At 61.5% G+C, this 18,650-nt stretch overlaps 1 protein-coding gene across 2 annotated transcripts; it reads right to left on the reverse strand.

Moving 5' to 3' along the window:
• Window positions 1–1,612: 1,612 nt before the first annotated feature.
• On the reverse strand, window positions 1,613–11,575 carry PAFAH2 (platelet activating factor acetylhydrolase 2). Of its 2 annotated transcripts, XM_019547649.1 has the most exons (10): window positions 11,159–11,470; window positions 9,074–9,224; window positions 8,532–8,628; window positions 7,545–7,613; window positions 7,313–7,454; window positions 4,842–4,955; window positions 3,797–3,888; window positions 3,510–3,680; window positions 2,702–2,850; window positions 1,613–2,260 (listed from the first exon to the last, which is right to left on the reverse strand). In XM_019547649.1, exons 1-10 carry the CDS (start codon window positions 11,246–11,248, stop codon window positions 2,166–2,168), a joined length of 1,170 nt encoding a protein of 389 aa, XP_019403194.1. In that variant the 5' UTR covers window positions 11,249–11,470; the 3' UTR covers window positions 1,613–2,165. The 2 variants fall into 2 exon arrangements, with proteins under 2 accessions (XP_019403194.1, XP_019403195.1); XM_019547650.1 differs by lacking the exon at window positions 2,702–2,850 and having other exon boundaries at window positions 11,159–11,575.
• Between the last annotated feature and the right edge of the window lie 7,075 nt (window positions 11,576–18,650).

Genomic DNA, 18,650 nt, shown 5'->3' on the forward strand with positions numbered 1-18,650 from the left:
CCTGCTGGGGAGAGCCCTAAACTATTCTCTCCTCTTCATTCTGGACTGGAGCCAGCACAGCCACGTGATGGGGAAGAAAACAATGCTGGGCATCTTCCAGCTGAGGATCTCAAAGCTCTTTCAGAGGGAGAACAATGATCCTGTTTTACAGACAGGTAGACTGAGACCCCAGAGCAGCCAGGGCTTGCCTGTCTGCAGTACTCCCCGCCCTGTGCCCTAGTCACTAGCCACCCCTCCCCCCGGCTTGTGCTTGTCCCGGCAGGACTGCTCTGTGGCCCGCACGGTGGGCAGCCAGAGGCCAGGTGAGTGCCAGACCCCGCTCTTCTGACGTGGCAGCGTCTCGCACCCATGCTGCACTGACGTGACAGCAGTGCAAAGGCCCCGGCTGAGCTGGCATCGCAGCGGGGAGAGGTGCTGGCTCAGACGAAGGGGAGCCCGGAGCTGTGCACTATCGGCATGTGGGGCGTCCCACGAAGGGCTCGTGTTCTGCAGGCACCGTCCGTGTGACTCGCCCCCCTCCAGGCCTCCCCCAAAGCCCTTATGTAAGAGACCTGCACAATTTATAGCTCTTCTCCCGGGCGCCCCGCGAGAGCTGCCTGGATGCAGCGTAGCTGTCATGGTGCATCCCCGGACGGCTAGCTCAGGGAAGCAAATGCAGTCTGATTTGCACACCAGTCACTGTCTCGCACTGTAAATGGGGACGCACGGGCTTGTCCCTTTTCCCAGGCTCCGCATCCATTAGCTCCCCCTGCCATCGCAGGCCGAGCCCACAGCAGCCACAGCGCTCCCAGGCAGACATGGGAGATCATGGGAGTGGATCCAGCCATGGAGGAAGATGCTGGTGCTTAAAGCGCTGATGCAAAGCCTGTGAAAAGCAACCGGGATCTCGAGCCCTTCCTGTTTTTCCCCGCTGCAGGGAACCCACAGGCAATTCAGCCAGGGCAAAGCTGGAGCAGGGCTGAGCCAAGCTGGCACCGTGGCAGGAGCAGGCTTTCACGACGGGGCAAGGAACCGGGCAGTGCAGCTGGTTGGCGCCTTCTTCATTCAAGAGGGAGGGGAGAAGGAGAAAAGAGCCACCATCACGGAGGGGCAGTGGGAACGAGGCCATACCGTTACAGGTGTAGGCTGCTTTGTACTCACGCGATCTCCTCATGGGACGCCACTTCACGTGCGCTAAGTCGGCCCCACTGGGGCAGCTGTCAGCTTGCTCCCTTCCCAACCCAGCTAGGATCTCTCCTTCTACCCTCTGTCTTACAGTCTGGGCCCCAGTGGGTAGCAGGACAGGGCTGCAGGTCCCTAACCCCTTCCTGCAGTTCTCACTGCTCTTTACAAATCATTGAGTATTAGGATTCCCATTATGCAGATAGGAAAACTGAGGCACAGAGCAGGTGAGCAAGATCCTGGCCCAAAGCCCTTGAGCTAAGCAGTGGCAGAGGCAGGAATAGCACCCAAGGCTCCTGTGTGCCCAGCCCCGCTGCTCCAGCTGGCGCTTTAGTAAGCAGTAAAGCCCCCGGGGTTAGAGAGGTATGACGGAGTCCACCCCCCCATCCCCCCACGTTCATTGCACGTCTGCAAGAAGGACACGCAGCGTCTCATGAAGGCACTGTTGTACAGAGCACACGACTCCCGGGGCTACAGACTGTCACAGCAGCATCTCAGGCATTTCCACCCACGGCACAACGGGAAAGATTCCCACCCTGTCACACGTACCCAAAGCAGCTCTGGCCTCATGGCTGCGGGGCCTTCCTCTGCATAGCCTGCAGCGTCCAGCCCTCGCGCCGGCGGCGGAGGTGGGGAAGGGGCAGTGCTAGGCCTGGCATGGCACGGCACGAACGCGAGACATGGCTCTGCCCCCCCTAAAGGTGCTGTTGCTCTGGGCTCTGCAGTGTGTTGCGGCCACCGCAAGCCTCCGGCCTGATCGCCGGGAGGCGCCCAGGCTCTACCTGCCCAGGCCAGCCCTAGCCCAGCACCCCTGGCCTCAGCATCCATCAGGACTCCCTAATGGCTGAGGTCTTTAGGTCTCTGGCTTGCACTAGCAGCTACCGAGTTCGTGGCCTCCTTGTGTCAGCAGTGACGGGAAACGGCTGGTCTCCAAGGCGGTGCTCCGAGTTCCCTGGGACCTTGACGGCTTGACGACTGCATGGCCGCACCGAGGGGCAGCATCCCTAGAGGCTGGACAGGCAGAGGGGAGCCTCGGGGATGACGGAGTCCCCGATGCCATCCAGGAGGTCGTTCCACTGATCAAAGTCTTCCTTCAGCTCTGGGTGGAGAGAGGACCCCACGGTTACAACCAACTACCACTCAGTAGCCAAAGTCCACTGACTGCTTGGTGTTAGCCTGCAGAGACCCTCCTAGGTCCCCTAAGGCCGACTGGCACATGCTCACTTTTCTCCTACCTCCCCTCATTCATTTAGCAACCTTGTGCCCCCTCCTTTCTCCCCCAGCACGTCCTGTCCAGACTGGAGACTCTCAGTTCTGTGCAGCTTAGACCCAGGGTTTTAAGGCTTTAAAGGGACTCCCATGGGGTTGGGGAAACTGAGGCACAGAAGCAAAGCGGCTGCCCAAAACCCCCAGCAGAGCAGTGGGTGGGATCAGGAGCATGTGGCTTCCAGCTCCACCCCCAGGCCTGCTTCGGGTGGGACAAGGCGACTGGGACTGGGCCAGGTCGGATAGGACCTTCCCCCCAAAAGCAGTGTCATACCGAGGTGTTTCTGCAGGAAAGCCAGCGCTGCCCTGCTGGTGATGGCCAGGCCCTTGTAGGGGTCCAGGGGGCCTCTGGTCTGGAAGACTGTGTTGACGAGGTTCCCAGCCAGGAAAGTGAAGTCGGTCTGACTCTGGTGCACCGAGCCGCTGCGGAGTGGAGGATGAGCTGTAGCCAACAGGCCTGTCCTGCAGGCCACATCTAGACCCTGGAGACCCACCCTGGGACAGGACTGCAGCCAGCACAGGGTCACCAGCCCCTCCAACTTGGCTGTGAACATGCCACCAGTCACATGAGCTCCCAGTGGGAGATGTCCCCAGACCCTCTAGGGCAACAACCTGGCCTTGGGGGTGCTTTGCCACAGGCTTGAAGAGGCCAGGACTTTACCACTAGTGTAGACAAGGCTCCGAAAGGTGTGGCACTGCCCAGTCTAGCTAATACATGTCTCTGTCATCTCCTATAGGCCACATAACCACACCTGGCTCCTAGGAACTGTGTGATGGAAGACCTTTGTCACAAGCAGCTCTCATGTAAAAGGGGCAGAGAGGAAGGATGGGGAGGGAATAAGATGGGCTGGTGATGGATGTGGGGCTGCAGAGGGCTCAGGGATGGTGAAGGAGCCTGCGGGGCCTGGGGGCAGCAAGCACGCTTAGCTTTTTGCTGTGCTCAGCAGAGCAATCCCTGGCTCACAGATGGGGAAACTGAGGCACAGAACAAGGAAGTGGCCTGCCTGGGGTCACTCAGGGCACAGCCAGGACTCCTGCCCTGCCTGGTGTCCTCAGCCCTCAACTTCCCTGCTGCCACTCACAGCATGGTGATGATCTTGGTCTGGCTGTTGCGGGAGCTGAGCTGCTTCATTTTGGCGATACTCTCAGCCGTCTGGAAGGTCTCGGTGTTGATGAACAGCACCGGCTTGACCACCTTGGGGTACAGCGCGTTCTCTAGGGGGAACATCCAGGCGTCAAGGGCCACTGCGCACCTGCAGGGGACACAAGACGGCTGGGACCGGGCCAGGTCTGAGGCTGGCTGCTCCCATCCCTGGCTCCCAGGCCTGCTCCTCCGTTAGGCTGGAAGCAGTCAGGGACAGACACTCACTTAAAACCGGGCTCCTTGGCCAAGGCCAGCACGGCGGTGGCTCCTCCAAACGAATGGCCCATGACAGCGGCCTGAGTCATGTCCACGCTGTCCTGCACAGAGGGGAACGTGAACGGAGCTGGTCCTCAGCCAGGCCCCTCCACTGGGCAACCCCAGGGAAGCCCAGCTGTGCAGTCAGTGCTTGCTGGACAGTGCCTGATGTGGACCGTGTCTGTGCAGATACATCACCCCCATGTTCTACAGCAAGGGAAACTGAGGCACAGGGTGAGCACCTGACTGCCCTACAATGATGCCCCAAGCCAGTGGCTAGAAGCTCTGTGCTCAGCCCAGCCCGTGCCGTGGAGTCAGCAAATCCCAGCTCCATCGTGGGCAGCCCAGCTCCAACGTGCTACATCCTACACCAAGGCTGGGGAGCCTCAGACCCAGCGCTGCCCACATCACACCCTGTCCACCAGGCGCTCCAGTCACCTCCGCTCTGACACGGGGCAGCAAGCGCCAGGCCCTGACCCTAGCTCGAAAGCCGGCAGGAGAGAGAACGAACGCAGGGAAGAACAAAGAGAGCTGGGCAGGCCCCGAGCTCTGCCACCAGAGGCGCTGCGCATCGAGCAGCAGCGATGGCTGGGATTCGTATAAGGTTGGAATAAATACAGGGTGGGGGCTAAGCTGGGGGGATGGGAGGACCTGGGTGTTGTTTCTCCAGGCTTTTCCCTTGCCAAGCCAGCAGGGAGGGAGGGGAAAGCCAGGAGGGAGAGAGGGTAAGAAGGAGATGAGCTGGAGTGGCTGCAGCAAAAGGGCCAACAGAGAAGTGGGGGAAGGAGGGGGAGAAACGGAGACAGATATAATGAACGAGGAGGAAGGGTTAAAGGAAAGCAAATCAGAGGTACAGAAGGTCCCAGCTCTGAGCCCCTGGCTTCCCCCAGCTGCAGCAGAGAGGTGGTCACAGGGTCATCTGGAAAGGCAACACTGGCAGCCCCACTTAGCCCCCCTGGCAGGCCCTGTGGGAAGCCGTGTTTCTCCTCTGGAGGGAAGAGCCAGTGGGAAATACCTTCAGCGCAGCCAGATCAAAGTCATTGTGCAGGATGTTGGTGACAGCCTGGCCGTGGCCGATGTCCTGGAAGAGCCGGAGCCCTCGCACGCACTCGTTTGCTCGCTGGTGAACCTGGGAGGAGAAGGGTCCTGTTGGGTCCGGCTCCTCCTTGCTCCAGGGCAATCTGGCCCCGGGAGAGGAGCAATCATCCCCTGCTCTCCCTGAACAAGCATGTCTGTCTGAGCCCCGGCAGGGAACCTACAGGATCAGTGAGTCTCAGCACAGGCCTGGTCAGGAGCAACCACGTCCATCTGACACACACGGGCCGATAAGAGGCCGAGTTCTCAGCCGCTTGCCCCCTGTGTAGCCACCTCCACGTGGCCAGCTCACCATCTCCCTCTGTGCAGGCTGCTTCCCAGCCAGCCGCCTTCAAGCACCTTCAGGCTGGGCTTCCCGGCTCTGACACTCAGCAGTGCTAATCACCCAGTGCCAGGCAGACGCTGCTCCTGGCTATGGAGGGAGCCTGTCCAGAGCAGGGCGACACATCAAGCCAGGTCCCCATGCCATGCAGACAGGGCATGCATGGGCTCCTGTCTTATGCAGTCATGAGCAAGCAGAGAATCAGGCCCCCAGATTCTTCCCCATGGCTGCTCCAATGAGCTAGTGGTGCAGTCAGGAATAAAACCCAGGAGTCTCGATTCCCATCCCTCGGCCCTTGGCCTGAGCACATTTTCGAACAGGAAGACAGGAAAGCACGGACTTGCCCTACAGAAGGCACCAGGGGATGTGGCAACGAACGACTGCAGAAGCTTTTTAACAGTTCAGTTAACATAATACCACAGACGGCCAAGGGGAAGCACATCATCTCCAGTGCAGCAATAAGCAAGCGGGCGCCCCCCCCGACAGGAGCACGTGCTCATCCCCGGCTCCTCTTGAACAAACTGCCAGCCAGGGACCAATACGAATGGGAGGAGGCTTTGCCCCAGAGCTGGTCCAAATGCCTCTGCTCCAAGCGCAGCCCAGCTGCGGGGATGAGGGGAGGTGCTAGGGGCCCCGTGAGATGCTGGCGCAGTGGCTGCAGGAGCTATTCTTAAATGTTACTCTGTGGGTTTAACAGACAGGGTATAACGATGCACGGATCCCAGGGGAGCACCAGACATACAGGCACTGCACCACAGCGGGCCTGTGTTACATCAGCCTCTGGCTGGCAGGTGCTGGAAGGGCCCCCAGCAGCCAGCCCCTACCAGGCTGCGGAGAGTCCTCACAGCGGATCTGCTTCTTCTTCTCTTCTCCAGCGTCCCGGCTACTGCAAGCAGTGGGGACAGGCACATCCCCCAGCACCGCACCATCACCTGCCCTGACTGGAGCCTCTCTCATGGGTGCATTCAGTGCCCCTCTGTGCTGTAGCAGCAGAGCAAAACCAACCGGACCTCAAGGCAGTTTCAGGGCTGGGAGTGGGTAATTAACAGGCAGGAGCTGATCACAGCCGCCCGGATTTCACTCTGGGCTTGGAGAAGCTGCGCAGGGCAGCGCCAGGCCAGCGCCTGTCTGCTGAGGAAAGCCCTGGATGGAGTCCGCCTCTCCCAGGAGGCTGGGGGCTTGTATAAGGCGTTCTGACACGCACCCCGCTGACTGAGATCTTAAAAAAACAAAACCTTGTGCCAAGCAAAATGCTTCCTACAACTGGGATAAAAACCCAGCCTATTTCACTCTGCCCTTCCCTGGCTTATTGACTCTGAGTAACAGACACCCTGCTCATGGTCTCTCTTGCGCCATCTCTTCCCCTTTTTCTATTGGCACATGATAGCTTCTGAGGCCTCTGTAGTCAAGATCCTCATGTCGCTGTAGGGCAATGGGAGCACTGTGTGGCCTGCAGTGTGCAGGGAGGGGCAGAGGGCTGTTCTTGTGGCCCCCTTTGGACTTAGTGCCCACTGTGGTCACTGGAACTGCATCCCCCAGGGGCTCCCTGCCAGCTGCAGAGCACAGATAAATGTCTAGAGACTCAGCTAATGATCAGCTGAGCCTCTCTGGGCTGCAGAAAGGCTCTGGGGACTGGAGCAGGGGCAAGGGAGAGAGAGCAGTGACTTGCAGCTCCTGGTCATGCCACTTGTACAGCACACCTGGGTGTCTTGCTCTATGCCCCGTGCCCAGCCCCTGCAAAGCAAATCTCACAGAACAACTTGTTATGGCTTCAGCCCTAGCCCACTTCTGTGCCCTGCAGCCGCCTGCCCCTGCTCTGGGCACACAGGGATAACAGGGGGAGGACTGGTGCGATCAAACAGAAGGGAGGGGGCTGAATCGCTGGCTCCCGAGGCTCCTAGCCCTGGCTGCCGATGCCCATCAATCACCCCAAGCACGAGGAACATTCCTCTTTAATTGAGAGCAGAGACTCCAGCCTCATCTCCCAGTCCCGACAGCCGGCTGTGCCCAGCAGGTGCCTGCTGTGCCCAGGCCGGTCTCCCCAGCCTCTGTGCCCTGACCTGCCCTACCTGCGGGTTCCGGAAGTGGAACTCCTTCCGCCCGGCGGGGACGCGGTGCAGCAGCACCCACTCCTCCTGCAGTGTGGCCTGGGGGGCGCCGGGCTGCCCATCCCCGGCCTTGCAGAAGTAGGTGGCGCAGGCCGAGTGGTCTCTGCAATGACAGGGCCGCAGCAAGGTCAAGGGCCCCTCCAGGGGAGGGCCCCGTTAGCTTTGGGGGCAGCCAGAGGGGGGCACCGCTCACCTGTGTTCCAGCGCAGCCACCAGGAAGCCGCGGGAGGCCAGCTCTGCGCAGAGTGCCGAGTACACTGTCCTGCAGACACAGGGCACGTGCTGTGAGGGCTCCAGGGGCATCAAGTGCCCTTGGCTCCCACCCACCCACATCTGGGGAGCACCAGGCCTGCGGTCTGTCTGGGCCCTGCCCCATTCCCAGCTGGCTGGGCTCTCATGGGCCTTGCTGCCAGGCTCCCTGGGGAAGATCCTGACCTGGGCACAGGCCTTGAGCGGGCTCAAGTTGCTTCTGGCACTGGGCAAGCCACAAGCAGGCCCATCCCAAAGGGGGTGAGAGCACACAGCTTCCATGGACTGCAGGGGGCGGGGGAAGCAGGTGCCTGGCACATCTGACTATTAAGCCAGCCAGCCCTCTGTGCCCATGCACATGGAAGCCACCTCAGAGGCCTGCCTGCCTGGCATGGTGCTAGACATGCATTTGCTGTGCCTACAGCGGCTCTGATCCCAACGAGGCCAGGATGAGTGGGCCACGGGATGCTCTGTAGAGGGCTCGTGGTGTCAGTGTGACCCCAGTAAAAAGGGCTGGAGCGCACTGGCATCTGTGTGATGTCCAGTCCACCTTGGGGGGCGGGTTTCAGTCCACCTCTGTGGGGACAGGCGTGGGGGGCACTGACCAGCTGAGAACGGAACCGGTCGTAAAGACGGAGCTCCTGTTGGTGTCACGATGCTCAATGATGCCCGCTCAGAGTTTGGCCCAGGGCTAAGGCACACATAAGCAGCTTGTCCAGCTCTGAAACCCACCCCTAAATAAACCACTGCCCAGCCGGGCTGGGGCAAACGTTGGCTCAGCCTGGACACCACAGGCTGGACATCTCTGGGCATCCAGACCAACTGGCTATCGGGGCTAGAGGAGAAGCAAATGCCTTTGCAGCCAGGATCCTGCTCCCTTCCACCCCAACTGGAGCTGTAGTGGGGCAGGGACTGGGCTGGGGACTCTTACCGAAAGGCGCCCAGGCCGTGGGAGAAGATGATCAGTGGGTACTTGCTGCTGCATGGCTTAAAAGGCCCGTTCCAGCTGACCGGGACCCTGAAAGAGCCTGCAGGGACATGCGAAATGATGAGCCCTGCACGAGCTCAGAAGCCACAGGATTCGAGTCCTGATTCCAGCTGGACACAGGGCTATGGCTGGCAAGGCTCCTCCCAGCCTCCCTCTTCTCAGGAGGAGCATCCCAACCTCCCTAGGCTCCAACGCACAAGTGGCTGAGGTGCCTTCATCAGCTGATGGACACTGAAAGGTGGCCAGCCTCAGGGCAGAGCGAAGTGGGGAAGGATGCTGGGTGCCTGAGCACATGCACAGCACCAGACCTGCTATGGCCCCTTCTAACAGGCACGGAGATTCCCTCCAAGGGGCTCGCCCTGCGCCCCTTGGATGCCCCTCTCCCATCCAGGCAGGCAGTGCTGGGGTGAGACAGGGGTCCCAGCCTCCACTGCAGGCATGACTAGCAGGCTACCCCGGAAAGCCAGGGGCAGCGACGTACTTACCAAAGGCGACACTGAGCAGTGGGGTGCACCACTTCCAGTGGAGGTCGGCGTACTCAGCCAGACCGCGGCAGTACTCGTAGCGCGGGATCCAGAGCGGCTGCTCCACGCCCTCCTGGGGCAGGCAGGGGTAGAAGAGGCGGAAGAAGAGCCCCTGGGGAGAGAGGCACCAGTGAGACAGGCCCCATCCAGTCAGGCTCTGACTGGGAGGCAGGCCTCACTCGGTGGAAGGGACCAGGGGGACCCTCTCACCCACCTCCTGCCCAAGCTGGCCAGGGAATGGCACCCAGGACCCTCTCCCCACGGCTGGGGTCAGTGCAGCTGATGTCCCCCTCACCACGAGCCCCCCCCAGGGCCTCGCTCCTCATGCCACGGGTTGCATCTTGGCAAGGCTGCTCATCATTTAGAGCTCCTGGTTCCCAAATTGTGAGGGAAGATGGAATCGGGCCCAGCAGAGCTGATGCATGGAGCCACCCTGTGGCCAAAGGCGAGAGGACAAAGATGCTGAAGGGATGGATTGGAAAAGCAGCAAGTTGGGGATCTCACTGCCCTTCTGGTACTAGACCCCACAGCCCCCTGTCCTCCCCAGCCCCCTCCAGCTGGGGCCTCAGCCGGGGTGATACCCCCCTCTGGCCCTGCTCCACCAGCCTCCCTGGGATGATAAAGAAAGACTTCACGGGACTCCACCAGGAGCTGGCCGCTGCTTGGACCCAAGCACCAAGTGATCCGCCATCACCTTCGCCTTCCCTCCTGCTCCTGCCCCCATCTGCTTGTTACACCCACAGGCTGCACCTGGTCTTAGAGTTGGCCTGGAAGCTCCCTGGGGCACAGACCAGGCTTCAGTAGATCCAAAGAGCACCTGGCACACTGGGGCCCCAACCCCTGACTATGGCAACTTGCTGCTTCTGCCAAGTTCACTGCAGAGCCATGAGCAGCTCCCTCCCCCTCCTCTGCATCCCTCTGGTTTCACCTGCTTGGGGAAGTTGCTCCGGGCCCAGCTGTACAATGCTGGTACCCAGCAAAGACTAGGAAAGCTCCGATCTGACTGTACGTTCCAGCGAGGATTGGACTGCGCCTGGGCTTTGCCCTATACCCGCCACACAGGGCAAAGCCAACGACAGCTGGCGTCAGGGACAAGGACCTAGGGTCCGTCTGCACTGCGGGGCACTTCCAGACTAGCTCAAAAGCTGCGAGAGGATGCTGGAGACAGGCTGCACAGCACCCGCATTGCTGTGAGCTCTGCAGGGCAGGCTCTGGTCCCAGGGCTTGCACAGCGCTGAGCAGTCACCCTCTGTGACTAATGCCAGGGGCTGCGTGAAGCAGCTGGAGAGCGAATCCAGGCAGAGGAGACAGGAAGAGACTGAGAGCCTCAAGCCCAAGTCAGCATAAAATGTACAGCTCAGAGCTCTGGGCTCGGATGCCTCAGCCCCAAGTCAGTACAAGCCGCCCCCGCGAGGCCCTGTGACCCACTCAAGGAAAGATCGGCTTTTTTGTTGTTGTTTTTAAAAGGAAAATGTTTCGTGTCCCAAGTCATATCAGCCAAATCAATTCCAAATCTGTGTGACTCATTCAAGAACCATAAGTGGCCCTACAACCGGCACACATCCTCCACCCCCGCCCGGGGCTTCAAATACTTCTAAATCCTTCGGCGGGCATCCTACGTGCAGGCCCAAGCCTGGAGGCTTGGGGTTCGAATGCCCCTGAGTTTCGTTTACCCTCAGCTGTACGGCTGCAGGAGCAAGCCAAGGAGAAGCCTCCTATTTCCATAAAGTCGGCATCCTCCCGCTGGAAGCCTAAGTGGGAGGCTAACGATGAGGTTCACGCAGGGAGCCCTGTCCGCAAGCCAACAAGGGTGCACCCTCCACTACACAGTGCCATTTGAACTGCATAACCTCAGTCAGGGTCCTACGTTCGTGGTTTTCCCCTGCCAGCAGAAAAACCACCTGGGTGATCATGGTGGAGACAGCTCACAGCGCGTCTCCACCTGACAGACCATGGCACCTCCCCACAGTCAGGGCGAGATCAGCTCCCAAAAAACCAAGGCTCCCACCCCGGGGAAACCAGCCCTAGAGCCGCCCCCCACCGTACCTTGCGGGTCAGGCCCACCATCACGTCGGTGCAGCCCACCTGGTGAGGTCCCTGCGCCGGGGGCAGCCCCAGGGACTGCGCGGCCCCCATGCCTTCCAGCACCGATCACGGACGGGAGCCGCCTTGCCCCACGGTGATGAAACCGGGTCCGTTCAGCCCACTTCCCTCATCAGCTTCCTGTTGATCACAACAGCCAGCCAGCGCCCGACTGCCTGGACTTGGCACCCGACAGCGATGCAGAAAGGCAGGGCCATGACCCCAGCGCTCCCTCAGCGCCCAGACTGGCTGCGCGTGGCATGGGTGACGCTCCCCGGGGGAGCCGGGACGCCCGGGCTCTCGCCCGGCTCTGTCACCGCCTCGCTCCATCCCCTTGCCCAAGTCCCTTCGCCCCGTTCTCCACGGCACCGCGGCGGGGGTGGCCGGGGAGGCCCAAGAAACCGGCGGCCCGAACAGCAGGGCCTGCGGGCTCTTCTCCCGTGGTCTGGATTCGCTTCGGTGACCCCTGGCCCCCCCGGGTTTGCTGCCGGTTGCTCCCAGCCCTGCCCTGCCACCTCCATCTCCCCCTTGAAGGCTGTATCCTCCTGCCTCCGTACCCCAGCTTCTGGCCCGTCCTGTCACGGCACCCAGCGCAGCAAGCTCCGGGTCCGCAACCTTGTGCTGTCTCTACCTACCTACCTACCTACCTACCTGCCGATCGTGTCTGCTCACCCCCACGTCCACGCCCCTGTGCCCCTCTATACGCCCCAACAACCTCTGCTTTCAGGTGCAAATCTACGCCGTGCTCCGCCGGACTCCGGCCCCGCGTCTCCCGGCGGCCACGAGCCGGGTCCCTGCCCAGAAGCCAGCAGCTGGAGGCGGCGAAGGGCCCCCGGGACAAGACCCCCCAGGCCTTGGGCCTGCTCCAAGCCGGGCGAGCGGAGCGCCCCAGGCAGCGCCGAGCCAGGGGGTGCTGGGCCGCAGGCGCCTGGGCCCGAGCCCTGGGGTGCAGGGGGGCGCGGGGTCCCGAAATGCAAGTGGGGAAACTGAGGCAGGGCGGGGCGGGGCCGCCAGGGGGCGCTGCAGGCCCAACGCGGGGGAGAGGGAAGCACCCACCTGCAGCGTCGCCGGCACCCCCGCGCGGGGCATGCCGGGACATGGAGGCCAGCCACGCCCAGCGCCAGGCTCCCAGCAGCCTCCGCGACCGCAACTCCGAGCATCCCCGCGGCCTTAGACCCTCTCCCAAGACCACGACTCCCAGCCCCCTCTGCGGCTTAACCCCGCCCCAGGACTCCAACTCCCAGAACCCTCTGCGGCGCAGCCCTGCCTCAGCCTCCAACTCCTAGAGCCCTCTACGGCTTAGACCGTCCTCAGCTTCCAACACCCAAAACCCTCTGCGGCTCAGATCCCCCCCGCCAGACTCCAACTCCCAGAATCCTCTGCGACACAGCTCCCCCCCACGGGACCAACTCCCAGAGCCCCCTGCTGCTTACCCCAACTACAACTCCCAGAATCCCCTGCTGCTTAACCCTCCCCTCCCTTTGGACCACAACACCCATAGCTCCTTGCAGCGGAGTCCCAGGACTTCAGCGCCCAGAGTTCCTTGCGGCTCATGCTAACACCTGCCCTCCCAGAGCAGGCCTGCCCCGCCGTACCCCGGTGCCTGCAGGCCAGCCCCCCCGCGGCAGCGCCCGGGCCCTGCGCCAGCCCCGTCCCGCTGTGGGGGGCCTGTGGCACGTCTGCCGCAGCGCTGGCCCCGGGTGAAGCCGGGGCGCCCACGGGCTGCAGGGAGAAGCCGGCGCGCTGCCTCGGCCGTCGGCCTGAGATGGCCGTCCCAGGCGGCCTGGCCGGCAGGGATGCCCGCGGGGGAGCGCGCAGCGTGCTCCCCTTGGCCGTGCCTCCAGGCCTGGACAAGCCAGGCGGGGTCTGCACTTGCCCCGGATGTGGGCAGGGATCACGGGGTCTGGGCCCCTGTCGCCCGGGCCGCGGGGACGCTTCCACATCTGGACGTGCTGCGTCTCTGCCCCTTCCCTGGGTCTCCTGGCGGCTGGCGGGGAAGGTTTATAGCTGTTTTCTTGGCATCTCTGCATTTTGATCTTCCTAGGGGGTGTTCCTTTGCAGGGACAGCAGAAATGGGCTTAAAGCACTAGCCGCCAACTCCGACTTCCCGCTCCGGAGCTGGACGACCAGGGGCGTTTTGGCGGAAGCGAGCTAATCCCTTCCCCTCCGTCTCCGCCCTGGGCCGTCAGAGGTGATGCTTAGACCCGAGCTCGGAGGAAACTTCTCTTTGACAACCAGCCTCGGATCTCCGCTTCCATGGGCAGCTCCAAATGCCAGCAAAGCCACACTGTGCATCTGGGAACCATTTTCTCCCTTGGCAGCATCTGCCGGATGATATTTTGGGGGATGGAAAATGCTTATCTCGCTGCCGAAAGAACGCGCAGAACAGAGCCATCCCAGGCAAGATGGCAGAGCACGGTGGGATAATTGCCTTTTGGATTTAATTAAAGTTGCGGCAGCTTGTGGCACGTCAAGAGCTTAGCCTGCATTCGAGCTGGTCTTTCCAACTAATTAATATGTTTCCTTTGGCTGCTTGAAGTATATCTCAATAATGAGCATAGACACACATTGAGGCTGGTTCCAGAGCCGGGTTTGCCTGGGCAGTTTAGTTGTAGGGGGGTTGCCTTCAGGGATCAGCCTTTTTATTAGAGTGGGTTGGATCATTGTTTGGGAGAGAGCTTGGACATGTGAAAACTTTAACAGGACAGGACTGGCCGTCCTAGCGCACAGGGCCTGGGCCCAGGGGAGCCTCTTCTTAGACTTCGCAAGCCCGCAGTGCTGGGGAACCTGTGTGGAAACGCCAGCATCGGCTATGAATGCTGCAGCAGAGTTGCTCGCCGATATTTTGAGGGTGGCTGGGAGCCTCACGGTCATCCCCTGTAACCTCCTGCTTCGGGGGTCCCAGATTTACTTCCTGCCTCAAGCTTGGACCTTATAACCAAGCTCACTCACACTGGTTTGCAGCCACCCAGGACGACAGAAAGAATCACACATGCCTCAAGTCGCCACATCGGCTAATTCCTCTGGCCTGGACGCTTGGCTCTGCCCCAATACCTGCACATCAGCAGCTGGGTTTTATCACATCTGGGAGGGAGGGAGCCCGTCACCCTCAGCTTCTCGGCAGTGTCTGGGAATGCCTCCAGTGAGAGCTCGGTCACGCGGTGGGACTGAGTTACCAGGAGGGGGCAGGGGCAGGGGCAGGCTAGCCAGAGGCAACAGCTTCTCATGCTGCAGCTGTTTCTGCAGTGAGACTCTACAGGCCACCTCCTTCAAGGTGTTTCATTGCCTCACTCCCCCTGCGGATCTCAGGTCAGTCCCTGGAGCCGTGCATTCAGCATCGTCCCTACTCTGAATAGATTGGGGGGAAAAAGGGAGACACACACACACAGCCACAAACATTGGACTGAAAAATAAAAAAAAAGACTGGATATTTGTGGAGGAGTCACCACCAAATTACAGCTGGGAGCGGGAACAGCCTGTGCTGGCGCCAGATCTGTTTCTTCAGCACACACACGTCCTGCTGCCCGGAGCGCCGTCTCTGCGGAGATTCGGCTCCGTCGCAGGGTGGGCAATGCCAGGGGGACGTCCCCCAGGCTTTGGTACGGTATGTTCTCCTGAATGCAGACAGCTTCTGGTGATTTCGACCCACCTGACATCCAGGAGTCTGGAGGCTGGGCTTTGGTCAGCAGCATCTGCTTTAAAATATCCTCAAGACACCTAGAAGACGGTGCTGACTATGGCTGGCTCCGTGATGGGGCCCAGACCAGTACTCGGGCTCCGCAGCATTCGTGCCGATGCTCTGCCCTTTTGGAGGCTTTTCATCTCGGTCTCTCCCGTGGCTTCGCCAACATTGATGGGGCTTTTGCAGCCCTGCAAGGCTCTGAGGCCTTTTGCACCAGGTCTGCACTCGACAGGGGCTGCTGCTCCTTTGGGCACAGAGACCGGGCTCCTGCTGTGGACAGGTCCCCCAAATGGGGGGTGTCAGGTGGGGGGGTGAGCCCTCCAGCCCCTGGGGACAGATCTGCTGCGACACACAAGGGGTTTATACATGCTAAAAAGCACAATTCACCGACAGCGCCTGTAGCCAGGCTGGGCCGAATGCACCACCGTCCCCCTTGCCAGCTCCCAGCTGCTCCCCGGGGTGTGTCCAGCTGGGGTGCAGGCCCCAGCTCCTTCCCCGTGGAAACAGCTGGACAGATTTCCCCATCCCCTTCCCCCCAGCATTCATCTTGAGTGTACCCTGCCTTTAATCTCCTTACCCTGCCGCGACCTCTGCCGCGTGGAGTAATGCTGTTGCTTGCTCTCTGATTAATCCTGCAGACACCGGGGGCCTGGGGACAGTGGTGCCCAGCCTGCGGCCCCCGCGCAGCCAGCTCGCGGCAAGATGCCTGGCGGGATATGGGGCTGATTCCCGGCTTTCCTTAAAAAGCTACTTGGAAAAAAGAAAGCCTTGGCGGGGAGCACCCCCTTCCTCAGCCTGGCACCAGCTGTCTGCAAGGGGAAGCAGCCAGGCAGCGCCCCGGGGCTCCGACTCGGACCCAGTGACCACCCTCTCTGTAGCTGGGGGCAGAAGCCAGGTAGATCACGTCCCTCCCGCGGCCCAGCCTGGCATCCCCGGGGCTCGGCCTCCCGCCCCGTTCCCACTGCAGCCTCCCCAGGAGGCAGATGAGAGGTGCCCCCTCTCCTGGCCCTGCCGCGCTCCCGCGCCCTCCCCGTGAGCTCTGCAGAGGGGGGTCCCGCTCCCCCCGCCTGGCCACCTGCAGCGCCAGGAGCAGAAAGGGCCCTGCCATGAATCACCGGCGAGGAGCATTTCCATAAAGGGCAGGCTGAAATGGATGTTTACTAATGAGAGCTGCCAGGCTCTCGGGAGACCCGCTTCTGATAAATAAATCACGGTGCCCTTGCTTTGGAAAACAGGCTGTTCGTTACAGGCGGGCTCCCGCTGGGAGCACCCGGCAAGGAGGCCCTGAGGAACTGGCACAACATTTACTGAGCCCCCCTTTACCCGGGCCCTTAGCCCTCTAACCCCCAGCTATGCACAGTACTGGCTTTGGGCTCTAGGTCCAGAGGTCACCGGTGGCAGCTCTGTACCCGGGGGCGTGCGGCTGCCTTGCGTCGGATGATGCCCTCCACGGGCGTTGTCAGGATAAAGCAGGGCTTTGCAGGTAGAGAAACTGAGGCACAGGAGGAGGGAGTGACTTGGCCAAGGCCAAGCAACAGGCCAGTGGCGGAGATCACAGCAGGACCGGTATGGAGAGGTGAAGCCACTTTCCCCCCGTGCCCTGTGGCTGCAGCCTCCTGTTCCCAGGGCAGGGTGGGATGGGATGGGGTTGAGAGATGTCGGGGGGCAGAGGGGAATCAGACCCCACCGCGCAGGGCAGAGCTGGGAAAGGGGAGTACCAGAGTGGGGGAGGCAGCAACTAAGTGTGGGGGAGCGCGACTCGAGGGAACGGCCCCAGCTGCCTCCCGGGTCACCCCCACCACGGGCACACTGCACCCTCCCCGGGGCAGAGCGGCCACCTCTCGCCACCGTGAAGCTGAGAGCACCACGGGGAGCAGCGCCCTGGGGCGAGGGGCGTCTCATGCCTGGTTTCTCCTTCCCCCGCCCTGCCCCGGCCATGAGTATTTATGTGGCTGCCGCGCGCCAAGGAGCCTCCATAGATCATCCCCCAGCCATAAAGCTGGCAGGCGGGTAGGAGCCAGCTCGGCGCGCGGCCGAGGGGACATGATTGAAAGCATCGCAGAGTTGTTCAAGGCCTCGTCTCCCTCGGGCTCCCGCCTGGCCCCTCGCCCACCCGCTGGCCCGGGCAGCTGCCACCCTCCTGATTAAATGGACCTTTGCAGTTTCGTACAGATTTATTCCAGGGTGGCAGGGAGGCATCTTGGGGGGCGGCTGAGCGCCAGGATGGTCGAGATGGAGGGGGTCAGGGACAGAGGGTGCCCACGTGTCCTCTCTGCTGCTGCTCGGGGGCCTGGGCAGGTCGTGATTAGACCCAGGGGGTGCCGGCGCTGGGCTCCCAGATCTCCGTATGGGAGCAAGCAGCAGCATCCCTTCCTGGAGGGTGAGGGGTGCGGGTACCCAGACCTGACGATCTTCTGAAGACCTGTTCCCTGAGGGTCTCCGAGTGAATCCTACAGCTGGGATGGGGAGGGGGGCATTTGTTTCCATGCAAATGAATAAAGGAAGTCACTGAGAGGAAAAAACACTCCTCACTGGGATTGTTTGCCCCTCGCTTTCGCTGAAAACCCCCAAACGCTGGATTGCACGAGGGGCACGGGGGTGTCCTTCCTGCCCCCATACCACTATCAATAGAGATGTGCTTTCGCTTGTCAGCGGGAGAAGAGCAGCCTCACTGGATGGGTCCCAGTTAATCGCTGGGACAGGCGTGCCTGCTGCCCTGTCTGCCGCGGTGAGCAGGGAGCAGAAACAGCTGCGGTTCCCATGCGCCGACGCCGGGGTGCTGTGTTTTCCAGCTCCCTCCCAGCCAAACTGAGCTGCTCTGCTGTCATCTTCGTGCTGCAATCTTCTTCACTCCCCAGCCCACGCCATAGCTGGGCGCTGTCCTACAGCTGCAGCCTCCCTCCCCAGAGCTGGCCGCATTTCCAAGAGTGGAAGCAGCTGTCTGCATCCCCCCGGCTCATACCCGTTCATGCGGCAGGCGAGGGAGGGCATTACTGACAACTGCGAGGAGCCCAGAGCTGCCCAAGTTCAGCCTGCAGCCTAGACTGGGCCTTTATGCACGGTGGTTCTTGCTCCGTGCAGCTCCCGATGCAGCGCCCCTCTGCCCGCGTCTGCTCCCCTGCACGTCTCTGTATGCACAGCAAAATCCCCGGGGTCGCAGCGAAGCCAGAACCGGGCGGAGGAAGCTCATGCTCGTCCCCGTGGGGTCCCTCGGTGCTGCCGGGAGGCTCAGAAAGACAGAGCCATTCGCACTGGCGCTGGGCTTCTGCTGCTGATCACATTTCTCCCTCGCTGGGAATTGCGCGGAGCTTCCTTTAAAAGGCTTCACTTGGCCAGCGCACACATCCCTGCCTCCTCCCGCTGTCCACAGGGCCACGGGGAAACCGCATGGCATTTTCGGTCAGATGGCATTGGCATCCATTTGCCTGCCCAGCCTTGCTGGTCGCCAGCTTCTCACCTCCCCTGGGAGGCTGGATCCAGAGGAGTTAACTCCAAACTCATCTTTGATGCTGATTTTCTTCCTGCAAGGCTTTTGATCCTTACCTAGAGGCCCAGCTAGAGCTGCTGGGTGGATACCTCCGTGCCAGGAAGGTCTTTTGTCCCCCCTGTGCATGGGGTGCTGAGATCTGGGGCACCAGGCTCTGGAGCATCCTGTGCCAGGGCTGGAAACGTGCCTGCGAGGGCCTGAGCCGCTGCAGAAAGACGGAAGCCGCCGTTTCCAAGAGGTTTCCCGCCTGCAGGTCTCCAAGCCAAGGCTGAATGTCAGGCCACGTT

The sequence above is a fragment of the Crocodylus porosus genome, unplaced genomic scaffold (assembly GCF_001723895.1).
Source record: "Crocodylus porosus isolate Cpor-Errol unplaced genomic scaffold, CroPor_comp1, whole genome shotgun sequence".
NCBI classification, from domain to species: domain Eukaryota; kingdom Metazoa; phylum Chordata; order Crocodylia; family Crocodylidae; genus Crocodylus; species Crocodylus porosus.

Bases quoted from the DNA above. Each gene is read 5' to 3' on its own strand.
- PAFAH2 (XM_019547649.1), bottom strand. From the start codon at position 11,248: ATGGGGGCCGCGCAGTCCCTGGGGCTGCCCCCGGCGCAGGGACCTCAC. The intron at 8,629-9,073 runs GTAAGTACGTCG...ATGTCCCTGCAG, and splicing joins ACTGCTCAGTGTCGCCTTTG to GCTCTTTCAGGGTCCCGGTC. The intron at 3,889-4,841 runs GTATTTCCCACT...CCCTCTGTGCAG, and splicing joins TTGATCTGGCTGCGCTGAAG to GACAGCGTGGACATGACTCA.